Source organism: Bufo bufo, chromosome 6 (genome assembly GCF_905171765.1).
Source record: "Bufo bufo chromosome 6, aBufBuf1.1, whole genome shotgun sequence".
Lineage (NCBI taxonomy): Eukaryota > Metazoa > Chordata > Amphibia > Anura > Bufonidae > Bufo > Bufo bufo.
Window position 1 is genome coordinate 151,918,916 of NC_053394.1, and position 19,131 is coordinate 151,938,046.

The window sequence follows — 19,131 nt, forward strand, 5'->3', positions numbered from 1 at the left end:
ACAGCGAATTTTCCGCTGTTCAGCAGCGATGTTCTGCCTGTGAGGCTGCCACAGCCCCTCCCTGTTTAATAGTACAGTCATGGCCAAAAGTTTTGAGAATGACACAAATATTAGTTTTCACAAAGTTTGCTGCTAAACTGCTTTTAGATCTTTGTTATATTTGTTTCTGTGATGTAGTGAAATATAATTACACGCACTTCATACGTTTCAAAGGCTTTTATCGACAATTACATGACATTTATGCAAAGAGTCAGTATTTGCAGTGTTGGCCCTTCTTTTTCAGGACCTCTGCAATTCGACTGGGCATGCTCTCAATCAACTTCTGGGCCAATTCCTGACTGATAGCAACCCATTCTTTCATAATCACTTCTTGGAGTTTGTCAGAATTAGTTGGTTTTTGTTTGTCCACCCGCCTCTTGAGGATTGACCACAAGTTCTCAATGGGATTAAGATGTCAACGTTTTGGTCCCCGAGCCACTTAGTTATCACTTTTGCCTTATGGCACGGTGCTCCATCGTGCTGGAAAATGCATTGTTCTTCACTAAACTGTTGTTGGATTGTTGGAAGAAGTTGCTGTTGGAGGGTGTTTTGGTACCATTATTTATTCATGGCTGTGTTTTTGGGCAAAATTGTGAGTGAGCCCACTCCCTTGGATGAGAAGCAACCCCACACATGAATGGTTTCAGGATGCTTTACTGTTGGCATGACACAGGACTGATGGTAGCGCTCACCTTTTCTTCTCCGGACAAGCCTTTTTCCAGATGCCCCAAACAATCGGAAAGAGGCTTCATCGGAGAATATGACTTTGCCCCAGTCCTCAGCAGTCCATTCACCATGCTTTCTGCAGAAGATCAATCTGTCCCTGATTTTTTTTTTGGAGAGAAGTGGCTTCTTTGCTGCCCTTCTTGACACCAGGCCATCTTCAAAAAGTCTTCGCCTCACTGTGCGTGCAGATGCGCTCACACCTGCCTGCTGCCATTCCTGAGCAAGCTCTGCACTGGTGGCACTCAGATCCCGCAGCTGAATCCTCTTTAGGAGACGATCCTGGCGCTTGCTGGACTTTCTTGTACGCCCTGAAGCCTTCTTAACAAGAATTGAACCTCTTTCCTTGAAGTTCTTCATGATCCTATAAATTGTTGATTGAGGTGCAATCTTAGTAGCCACAATATCATTGCCTGTGAAGCCATTTTTATGCAACGCAATGATGGCTGCACGCGTTTCTTTGCAGGTCACCATGGTTAACAATGGAAGAACAATGATTTCAAGCATCACCCTCCTTTTAACATGTCAAGTCTGCCATTTTAACCCAATCAGCCTGACATAATGATCTCCAGCCTTGTGCTCGTCAACATTCTCACCTGAGTTAACAAGACGCCATAAAACTATGGCGCCCGCTCAGCTACTGAGTGGGTGCTATCTTTAACCCCTTAAGGATTCGGCCCTATTTCACCTTACGGACTTGGCCATTTTTTGCAAATCTGACCAGTGTCACTTTAAGTGCTGATAACTTTAAAACGCTTTGACTTATCCAGGCCATTCTGAGATTTTCAAAAACCCAATTTTTAGGGACCAGTTCAGGTCTTAAGTCACTTTGTGAGGCTTAGGCTACTTTCACACTAGCGTTCGGGTGTCCGCTCGTGCGCACCGTTTGAAGGGGCTCACGAGCGGCCCCGAACGCATCCGTCTGGCCCCAATGCATTCTCAGTGGAGGCGGATCCACTGAGAATGCATCCGCCTGCCAGCGTTCAGCCTCCGCTCCGCTCAGTGAGCGGACACCTGAACGCTGCTTGCAGCGTTCGGGTGTCCGCCTGGCCGTGCGGAGGCGAGCGGATCCGTCCACACTTACAATGTAAGTCAATGGGGACGGATCCGCTTGAAGATGACACTATATGGCTCAATCTTCAAGAGGATCCGTTCCCCATTGACTTTCAATGTAAAGTCTGAACGTATCTGCTCAGACAACTTTCACACTTAGAAAATTTTCTAAGTTTTAATGCAGACGCATCCGTTCTGAACGGATGCGAACGTCTGCATTATCGGAGCGGATCCGTCTGATGAAACATCAGACGGATCCGCTCCGAACGATAGTGTGAAAGTAGCCTTACATAATAGAAACCACCCAAAAATTACCCCAATCTATAAACTACCCCCCTCAAGATATTCAAAACTGATTTCACAAACTTTGTTAACCCTTTAGGTGTTCCACAAGAATTAATGGCAAATAGAGATACAATTTTAAAATTTCACTTTTTTGGCAGATTTTCCATTTTAATAATTTTTTTCCAGTTACAAAGCAAGGGTTAACAGCCAAACCAAACTCAATATTTATGGCCCCGATTCTGTAGTTTACAGAAACACCCCATATGTGGTCGTAAACCGCTGTACGGGCACACGGCAGGGCGCAGAAGGAAAGGAATGCCATATGGTTTTTGGAAGGCAGATTTTGCTGGACTGGTTTTTTTAACACCATGTCCCATTTGAAGCCCCCCTGATGCACCCCTAGAGTAGAAAATCCAAAAAAGTGGCCCCATTTTAGAAACTACGGGATAGGGTGGCAGTATTGTTGGTACTAGTTTAGGGTACATATGATTTTTGGTTGCTCTATATTACACTTTTTGTGAGGCAAGATAACAAGAAACAGCTGTTTTGGCAGTTTTTTTTTTTTTTTGTTATTTACAACATTCATCTGACAGGTTAGATCAGGTGATATTTTTATAGACCAGGTTGTCACGGATGCGGCGATACCTAATATGGATACTTTTTTTTAAAGTAAGTTTTACACAATGATTTCTTTTTTTAAACAAAAATAAATAAAATCATGTTTTAGTGTTTCCATAGTCTGAGAGCCATAATTTTTTCAGTTTTTGGGGGATTACCTTGGGTAGGGTATGATTTTTGCGGGAGGAGATGACGGTTTTATTGGCACTATTTTGGGGTGCGTGTGACTTTTTGATCGCTTGCTATTACACTTTTTGTGATGTAAGGTGACAAAAAAATGGTTTATTTAGCACAGTTTATTTTTTATCTGAGGGGTTAGGTCATATGATATTTTTATAGAGCCGGTCGATACGGACACGGTGATACCAAATATGTATACTTTTTTTCTTATTTATGTAAGTTTTGCACAATAACAGCTTTTTAAAAAAAATAGTAATGATGTTTTAGTGTCTCCATATTCTGAGCCATAGTTTTTTTTATTTTTTGGGCGATTGTCTCAGGTAGGGGCTCAATTTTTGCGGGATGAGGGGACGGTTAGATTGGTACTATTTTGGTGGGCAAACGCCTTTTTGATCGCTTGCTGTGATGTAAGATGACAAAAAAAAATGGTTTATTTAGCACAGTTTTTATTTTTTACGTTGTTCATCTGAGGGGTTAGATCATGTGATATGTTTATAGAGCCGGTCGAGACGGACGCGGCAATACCCAATATGTATACTTCCCCCCCCCCCCCCCCTCCCTATTTTTTACCAATTTTTTTTAACTTTATTTGGGGAAAATGACGTTTTTGTTTATTTTTACTTGAAACTTAATTTTTTGGGGGGAAAACTATTTTTTCACTTTATTTTTTGTCCCACTTTGGGACTTAAACTTTTGGGGGTCTAATCTTTTACAATGCATTCAAATACTTCTGTATTGGCTGTATGAGTAATACTGTGTGTATTACTCATACAGCTTCCGGCCTGTGAGATGCCTTCCTTCGACATCGTGCTGCCTTCCATGCCATCGGGTCCCCCCCACAGCCGCATGGGGACCCGATAGCACCGCCTGCCGCCGCAACTGCAGGTAAAAGCCGCAGGTCTGAATGGACCTGCGGTTTGCGGCGATCGCCGATACGACCCCCCGGTGTTGTGACAGGATGCCCGCTGAATGATTTCAGCGGGCATCCTGTTCCTATTAACCCCCGCCGTGCCGCAATCTACTTTTAAACTTAGGACGAATCGGTACGTCCTGAGTCCTTAAGGACTCGGCAAACATGGCGTACCGGTACATCCTAAGTAGGGATCGACCGATTATCGGTTTGGCCGATATTATCGGCCGATATTGAGGATTTTGAACGTTATCGGCATCTATTTTGCCGATATACCGATAACATATTGGGAACACGGAACGCGCTGCTCTCAGCGCTCTCTGTGATCCCTCCGCAGCACAGGGGAGAAGGAAGCAGTGTCTCCCTCCCCCTGTGCTGCTGCTGCTGCCGCCAATGAGAGGAGAGAACATAAGAGGAGGGGAGGGGCTGTGGCCACTGCGCCACCAATGAAGATAAGCCTTTCATTCATTCATATACAGGAGGCGGGAGCTGGCTGCAGAATCACATAGCCGGCTCCCGACCTCTATGAGCGGTAGCTGCGATCCGCGGCACCTGAGGAGTTAACTACCGCGGATCGCAGCTACCGCTCATAGAGGTCGGGAGCCGGCTATGTGATTCTGCAGCCAGCTCCCGCCTCCTGTATATGAATGATTGAGAGACTTATCTTCATTGGTGGCGCAGTGCGCCCCCCCCCCCCCCCAAGCCCCCCTGTATTAATCATTGGTGGCGCAGTGCGCCCCCCACCCCCATCCCAATCCCGGCCAATAGTAAAAACATTGGTGGCGCAGTGCGCCCCCCCCCCCCCCCCCCCATTACTCATTGGTGGCAGTGGCCACAGGATCCCCTCTCCCCTGCTCCTCCGATCGGAGCCCCAGCTGTGTAAGCCTGGGGCTCCGATCGGTTACCATGGCAGCCAGGACGCTATTGAAGCCCTGGCTGCCATGGTAAGCTCCATGCTGCTGTGTGCACAGGGCAGCAGGGACAGTGTGAGATCCTATTCACCCTGATAGATCTCTATCAGGGAAAATAGGACAAGGGTTCTAGTCCCTAAGGGGGCTAAAAGTTAGTAAAAAAAAAAAAAACACAAAAATATTAAGTATAAATGAAAAAGATTTATAAAAAAAAATACACATTAACAATAAACAAAAAAATACACATTAACAATAAACATATTAATTTTCAGCAGATTTGTGTAGGAATTTTTTTTTTTCTCAAAAATGAAGATTCCCAGAATATCGGTATAAATTATCGGCTATCGGCCTGAAAGTTCACAAATTATCGGTATCGGCCCTAAAAAATCTATATCGGTTGATCCCTAGTCCTAAGTCCCTAAGGGGTTAAAGCCCCAACTTGCGCCTTACATGTACAGCTCAAGGACTGAAGAGGTTAAAGAGTTCCTCCACTTTGGACAGTCCCACTGAATGTACCCTCAGCAATCAGCTGTAATCTGCGAGGAAACTTGGTAATGCATGTTCAGTTTTCCTCTAGCGCCACCACAGGGGAAGTTAGGCACTGCACCATGAGCATTCAAATCAATAATTTATCTGTGTAATGCAGAACAGGACAGGTCTTCCAAAGCAAGAATCTTTGAACCCGCTATCCACTCTGACCAAGAGACGAGGATCCTGAAGACATCACCCCTCTAGTAACTAAGAATTCCCTAAAAGAGTATATGAGAAAACGTCCGGGAGGTGGTTCTATATCTCTGAATGGACGTTCAGAAACGTCCAGAGATCGCAGCTGCACATCAGTGACAGCAGGGCAACCCTTAGAGAAGGCAGGGACAGTGCCCAGGCCCTTCTAGATCGCTGTAAACACAGCGCTATGGGCTTCCTGTTCCGGCCCGGCGGTCATGTGCAGGAGCACATTCGCAGTGTATCGGTCAAGATGAAAAAAAAGCTGTGGAAAGATCTGACGTAGATTCACGGCAATATGCACATGAATGACTTGCTAATTGGCTGCAGGTTTCACCCTCTGCATTGCATTGAAATCCACGGCAGAAATAATCGTTAAAATCTCAACCACTTTGCCGCTACCGTTAAACAATATGAATTTTCCACACGCGGTTTTGCTGCAGAATACCGGCAGCACATCCATCACGTGTGCCGTACCATTGATGTGTAGTTTGGCTGCTGGGTTTGTGGTTGCAGATCTCCATGTTACTTGGAGGCAAAGCTAAACACTCCACCGTGTGCTGGACGTGTGCCAAATGCCATTAGTATGAGGTGAATATGAGTGTGCAGGTGTTTGCAGTGTTGGGGGAGGGGGGGGGGGGGGGGGGGAATGAGGAACTGATCACCATGTATATGAGATTATCTCAAGAGGAGCATTAGTGTAGACTGACCAGATGTAAAATTAATGAGCGCTGTGCTTTTTAGTGAGGACAATGTGCAGGAGCTGTGAGGTCTTTCACAGACCTCGATCAGCCCTGCACTGAGGCTGTATAGCGCTGTACAGCCTCTCTGGGGGGGTGTATTTCTCCTGCAACTGGGGCTACTATGTCAGCCCCAGTTACAGGAGAAATCATTAGTGAACAAAATAAATAAAAGTAAAGTTAAATGTCTCCCAGAGGTCTTGTATGACCTTATGGGGGACGAAAAGTGTAAAAATAAATAAATAAATAAATTATAATAATAAAAAAATAAAAATAAAATACCCAAGTAAGGAATAAAAATAAAATAAATAAAATAGATATATTTGGTATTGCCACGTCCGTGATGGTCGGCTCTATAAATATATCACATGATCCACCCAGTCCGATAAACACCATAAAAAATATAAAAAACGGTGTAAAAAAGCCATTTTTGTCACCTTACATCACAAAAAGTGCAACACCAAGTGATCAAAAAGGCGTATGTCCCACAAAATGGTACCAATAAAACAGTCGCCTCTTTCTGCAAAAAATGAGCCCCTACATAAGAAAAACCGCTCAAAAGAATAAAAAATAAATAAAATAAAACTATAGCTCTCAGAACATGGACGTATTAAAACATTTTTTTTTGTTTCAAAAATGCTATTATTGTGTTAAAGTAAAATAAAAATTTTAAAAAAGTATCGCCGCGTCCGTAATGATCTGCTCTATAAAAATGTCACATGAACGCTGTAAAAATAAATAAAAATTGTGCTAAAACAACCAATTTTTTTGTCACCTTGCCCCATAAAGTGCTATAATAAATTATCAAAAAAAATAAATTATATGTACCCAAAAATAGTACCAATAAACTGGCACCTTATCCCCTAGTTTCCAAAATGGGGTCACTTTTTGGGAGTTTTTACTGTAAGGGTGCATCAGGGGGGCTTCAAATGGCATCTAAAAACCAGTTCAGCAAAATCTGCCTTCCAAAAACCATGGAGCGCTCCTTTTCTTCTGCACCCTGCTGTGTGCCCATACAGCAGTTTATGACCACATGTGGGGTGTTTCTGTAAACCGCAGAATCAGGGTAATAAATATTGAGTTTTGTTTGGCTGTTAACCCTCAATGTGTTAAAGAAAAAAAAATGGATTAAAATGGAAAATCTGCCAAAAAAGTTAAATGTAAAAATTTGATCTCCATTTTCCTAAAGGGTTAACAAAGTTTGTAAAATCAGTTTTAAGTTACTTGAAGGGTGTAGTTTATGGGGTCATTTATGGGGGTATCCACTATGTAAGCCCCACAAAGTGACTTCAGACTGGAACTGGTCCTTAAGTGGGTTTTGGCAATTTTCTTAAAAATTTTAAGAATTGCTTCTAAACTTCTAAGCCTTCTAACGTCCGAAAAAAATTAAATGACATTTCCAAAATGATGCCAACATAAAGTAGACATATGGGGAAAGTTAAGTAATAAATATTTTATGAGGTATCACTTTCTGTTTTAAAAGCAGAGAAATTGAAATTTAGAAAATTGCTAATTTTTTAAAATGTTTGGTAAATTTGGGATTTTTTCATAAATAAAGGTGAAATATATTGACTCAAATTTATGACTATCATTAAGTACAATGTGTCACGAGAAAACAATCTCTGAATGGCTTGGATAAGTGAAAGTGTTCCAAAGTTATTACCACATAATGTGAGATGTCAGATTTACAAAATTAGGCCTGGTCAGGAAGGGGGCAAATGGCCTGGATGTGAAGTGGTTAAACCCCTTTACCAAAATAACTGGACCTTAAAGGGTGCTTCCACCTTTTAGATACAGGAGACCTACCCTCTGGATATATCATTAATATCAGATCACTTGAAATCAGACACCTGGTACTCCCACAAAAAAAGCTGCTTCTGGCAGCCATGGGCTCTGGAAAAATAATAGTGGACAAAGCGGGAAACATCAGACCCCAACCCCTTAGTAGTGGTCGTGCAGACATACTGCAACTAAGTTGCCAGTGGTAAATAAGCTGCAGTATATGGGCATGGCCTCTACACGGTGGGTCTGTGCGCCCTCACCAATCTGATACTGATGACCTATCCAGAGGACAGATCATCAATATCTAAAAAGGTGGGGTGGAGATCCCCTTTAAGGGCTTAAATAACATGTATATTGAAGCCTTTCACATTCTGAGTGGCTGTAAATGAGCTTTAATGGGAATCTTCTTTCCTGAAAATAAGTCTTTTCGGAGGCTACTTCCGTCTTAATTAATGACAGGACCTATAATCTTCTCTGCTCACACTAGACGACATATCCGGTCCTGCACATTAGGATTTTAGCATTAATAGATAATGAAGTTATATGATCATTCCTGCAGAAAGGCAGACTGATGGGGGAGCGACATATCTGTGCACATGATGAAAGCTTCTTCCCCAACGCTGGTGTCACAAGCAGCTTTTTGTGCAAGTTGCTCATGTAGCTTCTTGAGCTGAAGACAGAAGTGGATTCAGCAGGAAGGACAATTCCTTACTTTAAATCGTTCATTCCCTTCCAACCCACTTCTGGCTTTGGCTCAAAAAACTGCAACCAAAACACCCACAAAAAGCTGTGCGACACCACCCTTATGGGATTGTCACCCTTTATGTAATGCACCCACAATCCCATGGTCCTACGTGACCGCCATGACCTCAAGAAGTTGAGCAAGAATGAACCAGGAACTAAGTGGTGGGTGTCCAGACATGCATCATAAGACGTTCTGCAACTTTCCAGTAGAATTATTGATGCACTGACTGGTTGCCAAGGGCATTTTCCATAAATCCGCCCCATTGTTTTTTAATTCCTCACCTTGTTCCAGATCTTTGCTTGCTGAACGTCAATGCTAATTCTTGCTTACGGAGGCTGAAAAACCTGTCTTGACCTAAAAATACTTGTCATCATTTATTATGAAGCTTAATTTATAGTATAAACCTTTGCCTTAGCCCTGCTTATGTCATATCTTATATCCTAGTCACATCTAGAGCTGCGTGAACAGTTTCGTTGGCTTCACGTTATCAGTGTGCACAGTGCTGTAGGTGCTCGTGATCAGGTCACATGATTGTCAAACAGCAGCCAACATGGCAGCACCTGCAGCGGGGATATAACCCATATTAGCAGATATAGGACTGGAGTTGTGGGGGTTAACTTTCTGAGCACCCTCCCCGTGTCTTGCTGAGTGCTCACATTACACAGGGTTGCAGAATTCCTGCCAGATCTTCGGGGAGATGTGTTAACGTCTAATGCAGACTACACCCCACCAGGGACTCCTTCTGTCAGCCAATTCATTCTATGCACCGAGGGATACGGCGGGGCTTAGGGTTCAACTGTCACTTTAAGACCAGGCACAGCCCAAGGGGGCGTGGAAGGTGGGGGAATACACGCGTGTTGTATGCCATAGTGGACCTGCAGTGTCACATACATGTAAAGGGATGCCACAATGAACAGTGGCGGCTGTCCCGTGTGCCACATTCATGACACTTTCTGGGAGCTATACCTGCAGTTCTGATGTGCAAGACACTGGTGTAGATGACCCCCCTGGCCAGTGTGGCGGAGCCCGTCCATGCGCAGGGTCCTCACACATATCTGCAGCTCTCGCTCCTCAGAAGTGTGAAATAAGCGACTGCTCCGCTTGCTCCAACCTGCATTAATTATTAACCACGACAACGTGTCACCAGTGAGAGATTACCCGGTGGGTCGCTGCCAATACTATACAGCCGGCGTGGGCAATGGAGGGGAGTTGCTCTTCACCCTCACCCGCATGTGTGAGGGCTCACTGCCCAAGCTCAGCTTTCCATCACATCACAGGGCGGCCCCTGGAAATCTGTATCATAGGTCAGAAGAAGGAGGTCCACATGATCTGCCATTTACACGTAAATCAGCTGAACCTGCGTTAGCCATTTCATTTTTATGGAGGTGTCCTGTCCCTCCCCCTTATGCAAGATGTATGGGCTCCTTTACACTGTAACATGAGCCCCTTTTGTTGCTTCTGACTGACCTTGAGGGCTCATTAAAGAGGACCTGTCATCTGCTGTACCTCCCACGCTTGGCACGTCTACACTGAGACTTCCTTGTTCCCGAAACATCGATAACAAATATGCAGCTTCACAGCAGTGAAGTTCACCAAGTGCCAATGACCGCCCCAGCCACATTTGCTTAAAGAGGACCTTTCACTAGTTTAAAAACTAACTATATCAGTGGGCAGAGCGGCGCCCAGGGGTCCCCCTGCACTTACTAGTATGTCTGGGCGCCGCTCCGTTCGCCCGGTATAGGCTCCGGTGTCTGCACTCCCTCTTTTGTACGGGGCAGAGTTTTTGTTTAGGGTTGTCCCTTGCTGCAGTGCTGGCCAATCGTAGCGCACAGCTCATAGCCTGGGACTCCCAGGCTATGAGCTGTGCGCTACGATTGGCCAGCGCTGCAGCAAGGGACAACCCTAATACAAAAACTCCGCCCCGTACAAAAGAGGGAGCTGCACACACCGGAGGGGCGCCCAGACATACTAGTAAGTGCAGGGGGACCCCTGGGCGCCGCTCTGCCCACTGATATAGTTAGTTTTTAGTTTTTAAACTAGTGAAAGGTCCTCTTTAAGGGGCGCCAGAAGTAACAACCCTGATATTTTAGGAGCGGGGCTTCAGAGGAAGAAAACACGACCAGAAGACTCAGTGGAGCTGCAGAGAGTAAGGAGAGGTAGATATGTCTAGAACATATGACCACCCACAGTCAGCGGTCAGTTTAGGGGTACAGATGTATGATCAGTAGTATGGATTTATTGAGGCATCTCATAAGCTTTGTTTCATGTCACAGACCTCTGGCATGTGGAAGGAGGTACCGAGCTCAGACGGTCGGCCGCTCCCAGAGTGACACACTATCTCATCACGTAGACAATGCTATTATTGTCTTGGTTACCTAGTGACCAGGTGACATTTCTCAGGTATGTTCTAAATCATGAGATAATGTGAGGAATGTATTGCACTTGTAGACTTGTCAATGGTCAGAATCTAGAGATGAAGAGCTTAATGACTGTCCCCTCTCCTACAGGTCCACATACCTGTTAGAGACAGAACAGTCTGGGGAACACAGAAAGCCCAAAACTAGGCATTCACCTCCTCCCCACGCATCACAGAAAGCAGGACTCCCAGAAGCAAGGAACCTCAGGAAGCTGCTCACCATCTGAGAGTCTGGGTTCGGAGGATCCTGGGGAAGTTTGCTGCACAGATGTGCAGAGTCTGGATTTTCAGCAGACTACCAGAAATCAAGCAACATAATGTATGGAGGAACCTGACTGCACAGAGCCTAGGCCTAACCCCCCCCCCCCCCCCCCCCCCCACGACATCAGAGCCCAGGCCCCAGTAATGACCTTTAGCTAAATGGGGGTCTCCACTGATAACTGATAACAAGAACACATTGCGCCCCCTGAGTGAAAGGATTGATGGACATACACGCACACTGCTGTGGACAGCACCTCTGGCAGACCCATAGAGATGAACGGAGCCGCATTGTGAACGCATGACCATCGCCCCATTTACCGAGGAACTCGGGGTCCCCCGTTCCTGTGGGGGTTCCAGAGGATGGATCCACACTGATCGGATATTTATGACTGCCAATCACATGAATAGGTGAGTAGTTGTTACAGTGGGACATCAGTATCTTATCAGTGGGGGTCTGACACCCAGGATTCCTGCCGATCAGCTGTTAAGCCACCGGCGCTCCCATGTGCCAACACGTTCATAGGTCACATGGCCTAGGCGCAGCTCAGCCCCATTGCAATACCAAGCACAACCACTATACAATGTACAATGCTGTGCATAGGGTCCCTTCACACGTCCTTAAGTGTTTTGCGGATCCGCAAAACACAGACACCAGCCATATGCATGTCGCAATTTACGGACCACACATCGCCGGCACTATAATAGAAAATGCCTAATCTTGTCCGCAATTGCGGACAAGAATAGGATATGTTCTATTTTTTTTGTGGAAACGGAAGCACGGATGCGGAAGTGCGGATGCGGACAGCACATTCCGGCCCCATTGAAAATGAATGGGTCTGCACCCGTTTCGCTAAATTGCGTAACGGATGCGGACCCATTTTGTGTATGTGTGAATGGACCCTTAGTAAGCCGCGATGCTCATAGGAGTGCCGTTGCCTTCTCAAACAGCTAATTGCTGGGGGTCCTGAGTGTCAGACCCCCACCGATCAGATACTGATTACCTATCTGCTTCAATAAAAGGTGGGTCTGGATAACATTTCTTTTCATAGTCCCCCAACAACGAGTGGTCCTAAAATCTTCATGGGAAGGGGGGGGGAGAGATCTCCTTTGTGTCACCACTGAAGCACTGTATGTAAGGATGTGATGTTTGGGGGTGCACATACTTTTAGCTATACAATCTTTGACGGTGTCTTGATCAGCCTCACTTACCGACGCTGAAGACAATGCTGGCCGTGTGCTCAATGCTGAAATAACGGACCAAGTTGCAGAAATTGAAGAACATCAGAAGGAAGCAGAGGATGACGGAGACCCATTCTTGTAGCCTTTTTCCTGCGGAGAAAGAACAAACCCACCGGTTATAGCATGATGTCACCCCCTTAAGGTTATGTAGCAAAACTCTGGCAGCCGAGTGTGAAATGAAGGCCCCGAACCTCAGATAGAAACAGCAAACGCTGTGATTTCATCCAGGATAAAAGGGCATCTTACATCTGCCGCCTGGACCATGGAGGCACACTTAGTATTCTTTCCCAGTCCGCCCCAGGCCTGCTAGTTATATATATTATTGAGAAAAAGACACAAATGCAATGGCACTCTGCAACCAGCATTCTGCCGTGCCTCTATGCTGGATGAGGCATTGGTGTACATTTTGGCCAAAGCGTAATAAGCCACTCACCGCGTCAAGGTCGTCTCTATTTGAATGGTCCCTAACACTAGTTCCTACCTGTTTATGGGCCATGACAGCCACACAAAGTCCAGGGAATGCAGGTGCAGCATGCACGCCAAGCACACTCTGCTTTTAACCCCGTCCGGTGCCATTACAGCTGTCATCGGATCCAGGGATGCAAGTACCAATATGCATGCTGAGCCCACTATATACTTCTCCTGGAGCCAAATGGCTACTGGTAGGTGCTATATATGCAGACTCAGTTTTATACTGACTTTAAAACCAGCCTCCAGGACAGATTGACTTGTCAGGTGTGCTTGACTCAAAGGAGATCGCCACGCCTCCAATATATGCTACAAAGAAAAAATGTGGGGGATTCAATCAGCACAACCCTAGGGACCACTCCATAGAGGCGACCTTGACGTGGTGAGTGGCTTATTACGCTTTGGCCAAAATGTATACCAATGCCTCATCCAGCATAGAGGCAGGGCAGAATGCTGGTTGCAGAGTGCCATTGCATTTGTGTCTTTTTCTTTGTATATGTATTTCGCCATAGCAATGTGCACCTACATATAGGGTTGTGCTGATTGAATCCCCCACATTTTTTCTTTGTTATATATATTATTGCCCATACATGTAATATCTATAGCAAGGACGCTGCAGAACCCAGGTGCACACCCTCTACAGGTCACAGATACCACACATCTCAACATGGTCTGGAACATGGGGAAACCCTGTGGTCACCTTCCCCTCAATATGGAAAAAGGAAGGGGACGGAGACTACACATTGCTATCATCAGTGCAGACATCAGGCCCCACAATGGGATTAAGCTGCGCTCGTACATTTGAGGGATATCTGCAGCTCACAGACAAGTGGGAGTCACCCCCCAAACCTCCGGTCCGTTGATGTCTGCGGCTAAGGTTAGGTATGCCAAGAAAGTCTGGGGTTCAATCAGCCTGAGATTCGGGGTGCCTGGAATGAAGGAGATCGTTTGGCTTGCAAGGGTCCCATCTACCAGACCCCCACACCTCGCTTCCTCAGGATCAGTCATACAGGGTTCACTGTCCGTTTAGTGACATTTTGGGGACTTCCGTTGTATGCGATGCCCTGCACCACTTTCTGCTCAGTGCTTCACCTCTGGAGTCTGTTCACATTATCTATAATATTCTGCAGAAAGACATTTTCTCTGAAGTAAGAAAAAACACTGCTGGGGACCCCGACACCGGAACTGGTCTCTGCACCCCTGGCAGGTAACCCATCTCTGCTTGCTGCTGTGCAGGTGGGGCAAGAGTGACCATACTGGTAAATACAGAAGTACGGTGTAATGCTCCTATGGCCAGCCTGGGACTTGTAGTTCTGCTGCAGTCACAGGGCCGAGCAGTCATGAGAAGTTGTGATATCACCTCATTTTCCAGCCCAATGCGGTCACTGTCACCTTGAGATGACCACCAAAAGAATGTGGCCTAAATCAGCCATGTATACCCTCTGCAGACAATCTCCGCTGGGAACCACCAACATTAACCCTGTTTTTTCCTGAAGTGACATCACTGCAGAAGAATCCTCAGTAGTAAGCAGAGTTATGTGCCATTCTGTGTGTCAGTCTTCACTGTGGCCCTGGCATTCTATTCATGGAGGTGGTCAGGATGAACAGATGAAAGGCAATGCAGGGAATTGTGGGGGTGACTGATTCTCTGCAGCGGGCATACTATGTGGCATTAAACCACATGAAGGCGCCTCTCAATATGCCTTGGTTCCTGGGAAAGAAGACATACCCAATCTCCTGGCCTCCTCAGTGTGCCCAATGACCCTGGCAGAACAGGCGGGCAACGGCACGACTAGCAATTCCATAATGGTCACCCCAGGCAATCACTCTGTAGCAGGACAGCACTGAAAGGAACTACAATTCCATCATCTCCCCGATAAACCCTCCTATGGCGTTCGCTTACCGGTTACACAAGGCAGCAGCAGCAATTCACATGGAAGGAACTGATGCACAAATCTGCTGCGTGTGAATTCCTCCTTATAGACTATATTACCAGCACTGGGGGATTGCTACATAAATCACATACAGATTCCCTGCCAATCCAGACTACAAACAATGCTGCTGTCCCCCCTCCAAAGCCAAAAAAGCAACCGTGGAAGAGACCGGTAGGCTATTACTAGGTCTGCATACTGTCCGGTCAGCTCTGGCTACTCCCTGTGCTTTACACTGCAGCTCTGCTTATCCGGGCTGGCTGATGTGTGGAGCATGATTATCCTGCCAGAAACCACCACCATAGCTGAACCCCGACGCTGGGATGCATTTGTTACCCGAGCTGGAATTATCAGGAATATTCAATGCCAAGCGGTCCAGCCACAACACGCCAACAGGGCGGCGCTCACTTCACAATCTGTGGGTATACGGATGGTAGAACATCGGCCCCCTCGCCCCCAACCAGTATCAGCCCCCACTGACTAAATCTCCTGTTTGGCTTCTATAACCAGATGTGAATGATTCATTCATCTGAAAACCACTCATTACTGGATCCAACTCGCCTGCTGCAGCAGCTCTCCTCTATATACAGTCATCACTGGAGCAGACTCCGCCATTTAACCCCTCGCCTGCTGCAGCAGCTCTTCTCTATATACAGTCATCACTGGAGCAGACTCCGCCATTTAACCCCTCGCCTGCTGCAGCAGCTCTTTTCTATATACAGTCATCACTGGAGCAGACTCCGCCATTTAACCCCTCGCCTGCTGCAGCAGCTCTTCTTTATATACAGTCATCACTGGAGCAGACGCCGCCATTTAACCCCTCGCCTGCTGCAGCAGCTCCTCACTATCATTACAGGACTGTTTAAGCCCAATGGATGTGGTACAGTCACTGAACCCCTATCCTGCTGCAGCAGCTCTTCACTATACTGAGGCATTACTTGAGTGGACCCAGTCACTTAACCCCTTGCTTGCTCAAGAAGTTCTCTTCTACATTCCGTCCGGGCCCATCCCTTAGGCTGGGGGCTACACAACAACATTTGTCACAAGACATTTTGCCGCACCAATCTCGCGCGACAATGTTTATAATGATAGTCTATGGTGTCGCACTGCGACAGTCGCAAAAAATCCATTTAAAATGTTTTTTTTTCTGCGACTGTCGCGTCGCAGTATGTCGCACGTCGCAGTGCGACGCCATAGACTATCTTTATAAAATTTGTCGCGTGACATTGGTGCAACAAAATGTCGCGTGACACATGTTGCAGTATAGTTGTGCCCTATGTCTCGCACGACACAGGTCGTCGTGTAGCCCTAGCCTTCACCACCACCGGCTGCAGCAGCGCTTTACTATACAGTCATTAATGGGCCCAGCTGCATCACTTAACCCCTCGCCTGCGCAGCATCAGTTCTTCTATATATACAGTCATTACTGGATCTGACTCCATCACTTAACCCCTCGCCTGATGCAGCGGATCTTTACAATACTCAGTCATTAATATCTCTGGCTCCAGATTTAACCCCTCACCTGCTGCAGGAGTACTTCACTATATGTAGTCAGATGAGAAGCCACAAAGCACAGGGTCACCATAAGCTGAATTAGCCCCCGATTAGTGCAGTATTTCCTGGCACCAGTATAGACACACAAGGAAGATTTAAAGGTGACTTGAGACAACTTGTTTAATGCTCTGGATTTGAAGTTCTTGAAAGGCAGCCATGTGTACCCAGGTGACAGGCATCCTGTTATGTATTAAGTAACTGAGTCTATGAGGCTCCTCAGGCGAGGACAGCCTCACAGGTCTTTCCTGTATCCAGGATGTTCACAAACAACCTGCGGCTCCAAGAAACAAACCAGGACGCTGCACTACAGAGGGCTCCTCCTGCGTGAAGGAGACTTCACCGCAGAACCTGTCACCTACTTATCTGTATACTGCATATACACGCCTGCTACACGTACGGGTCAGCTCTGCAGCAAATGGCAACACTCAGCAGTTCGGGCATGTTCACACATATTCTCTGCTGAAGTCAGTGTGCAAGAAAAAGAACGGATATTATTAAGAATGGCGTAAATTCCAGATCCCCCACACGCAGACCAGCAGCAGGACAGACTGCAAACTCAAAGCAGATTTAATTGGCCTTACAGTTGTTCAACATTTCACAAAGTTGCACATGAAACCTAGAATTCATTCCCATTACTTATGTTCTGCTCCTAAGTTACAACTCTAGTTACATCCAAAGCTGCAGTCACAACCTGGCTGCTTTATCACAGAACAATGGACTGTGGGAGGTCAGAGGACAGTTCTAGTCAGACGTCACACTACCATGTGGGATGTGGGGTGCAAGTGAAGTGCTATCTGAGTCTGAGGTCAAGAGACTGACCTGTGACTGCAGTTCTGGATGTGACTAGAGAAGAGTACAGAAAAGTATTTCTACAGTTATGTTATCTGGAGATATAAAGGGCATCTGTCAGCAGATTTGCTATAGGCATCTGTCAGCAGATTTGTACCTATGAAACTGGCTGACCTGTTACATGTGCACTTGGCAGCTGAAGGCATCTGTGTTGGTCCAATGTTCATATGTGCCCACATTGTTGAGAAAAATGATGTTTTAATTATGCAAATGATCCTCTAGGAGCAAAAAGCTCATTTTTCTCAGCAATGCGGGCACATATGAACATGGGACCAACACCGATGCCATCAGCTGCCAAGTACACATACAACAGGTCAGCAAGTGTCATAGGTACAAGTCTGCTGACAGATGCCCTTTAACCTGCAAAACGCTGTTTAAAGTAAACTAAAGACAGGGCAATGACTATGTGGAAAGCACTGGAGAGTTCATTAAAAGTTCTGCAATCTCTGCTTGCTGTCATAATCTAGTGACCTTCACTGCTTACTTCCAGTTAATGAGAAGGTGTCCCTCTCCGATAATGTGACCATTAGGAGCTTTGCACTTGTGCCCATCACATTACCAGGACTGATTACTCCTGGGAGTATACACTGAAGGTTCCAACCTAATGACAGCAAGCAGAGATACTGAAAACAGGAAGGAATTGACACAGAAAGTAGTTTGAATGACTGTAGAACTGTTCAATAACATGTTTGGTTTTATGAGGGGGGCACAGCCATGATTAGGGATGGAGTTGGGGTGGTCAGCCCTGACCAGGGGCTGAGGAAGGACCCACAGCCATGTCTGGGGGGTCGCAGCAGCGGTCATATCACGCATGACAAGAACCCTGTTGCTATAGAAACCGTCATCAGCTCATGTGGCGGTCAGTGACAGGGAATGCCGAGAGGAGGTTCTGCAGCAGCCCTATACTACATGTTCTGGGGTGACAGTGGCCTCTGGGGACAGTTACACGTAGATAACCCCGCGCCTGGGGTGACAGTGTAAGGGCATGAGGCGAGGACAAGGCTCCCCTACATGTGAGCGGCCCCCGGGTGTGTCCTCCGCCCCCCCATAAGATAACGTCTGTCAGCTGCTCACCTGGTGAGTAAAGTTCCGCAAGCTCCCTGGCCCCAGCGTGCTGCGACCCCCACCTCAGGGGTTCCGGCCGCTCCGGCTGCCCGCTCTCCAGCAGCTCTCCCTTCTCGGCCATCTGGCAGAGCCGGGGGTCACTGTCGGCTCCTCCGTACGCCGTCCTCGCCATGTTCCCAGCCAGCCAATCACAGGGGCCGCAGTCAACCGCTCGGCTACGGATTGGAGGCAGCAGAAGAGGGGCGGGAAGTTCTGTCCAATTGGGAAGAAAGAACGTGAACGTACGGCCAATCAGACTGCTCCCACGCAAGGTATAGGCATGTGACGTCTGACCAATGGGAGGGCAGCGGGGTCCTGAGGAAGGGTGGTGGCGCAGTTAATGGCTCAGTGGGCGGCAGCCCGTGTGCAGATTGGAGGGCTGCTCTGCCTCAATGTGCTCGGAGACACGTCCTCTCCTGAAGCCGACACCCCACAGTCCTGCCCAGTGTGGCGGATGATGTCGCGTCCTGCACGCGGAATAGTTGGCACACTCACGTAATAGTTACAGCGCTGTACTCTGTAGGAGGACGGGGGTTTGTTACAGTGTATCAGTCTCCAATTGTTAAGGCCAGATACAATTGTAACAAACTTTCAGCAGTG

General features: G+C 46.7%; 1 protein-coding gene across 1 annotated transcript in view; it reads right to left on the bottom strand.

Moving 5' to 3' along the window:
• Positions 1–18,695, bottom strand: part of LOC121005845 (plasmanylethanolamine desaturase-like) — a 31,766-nt gene extending 13,071 nt beyond the window's left edge. The window contains exons 1-2 of the mRNA XM_040438621.1: positions 18,502–18,695; positions 12,596–12,715 (exon numbers count right to left, since the gene is read on the bottom strand). Of these exons, the coding sequence (XP_040294555.1) occupies positions 12,596–12,715; positions 18,502–18,664 (283 nt within the window). The 5' untranslated portion in view covers positions 18,665–18,695. The remainder of the gene's footprint in view (positions 1–12,595; positions 12,716–18,501) is intronic.
• Positions 18,696–19,131: the final 436 nt, after the last annotated feature.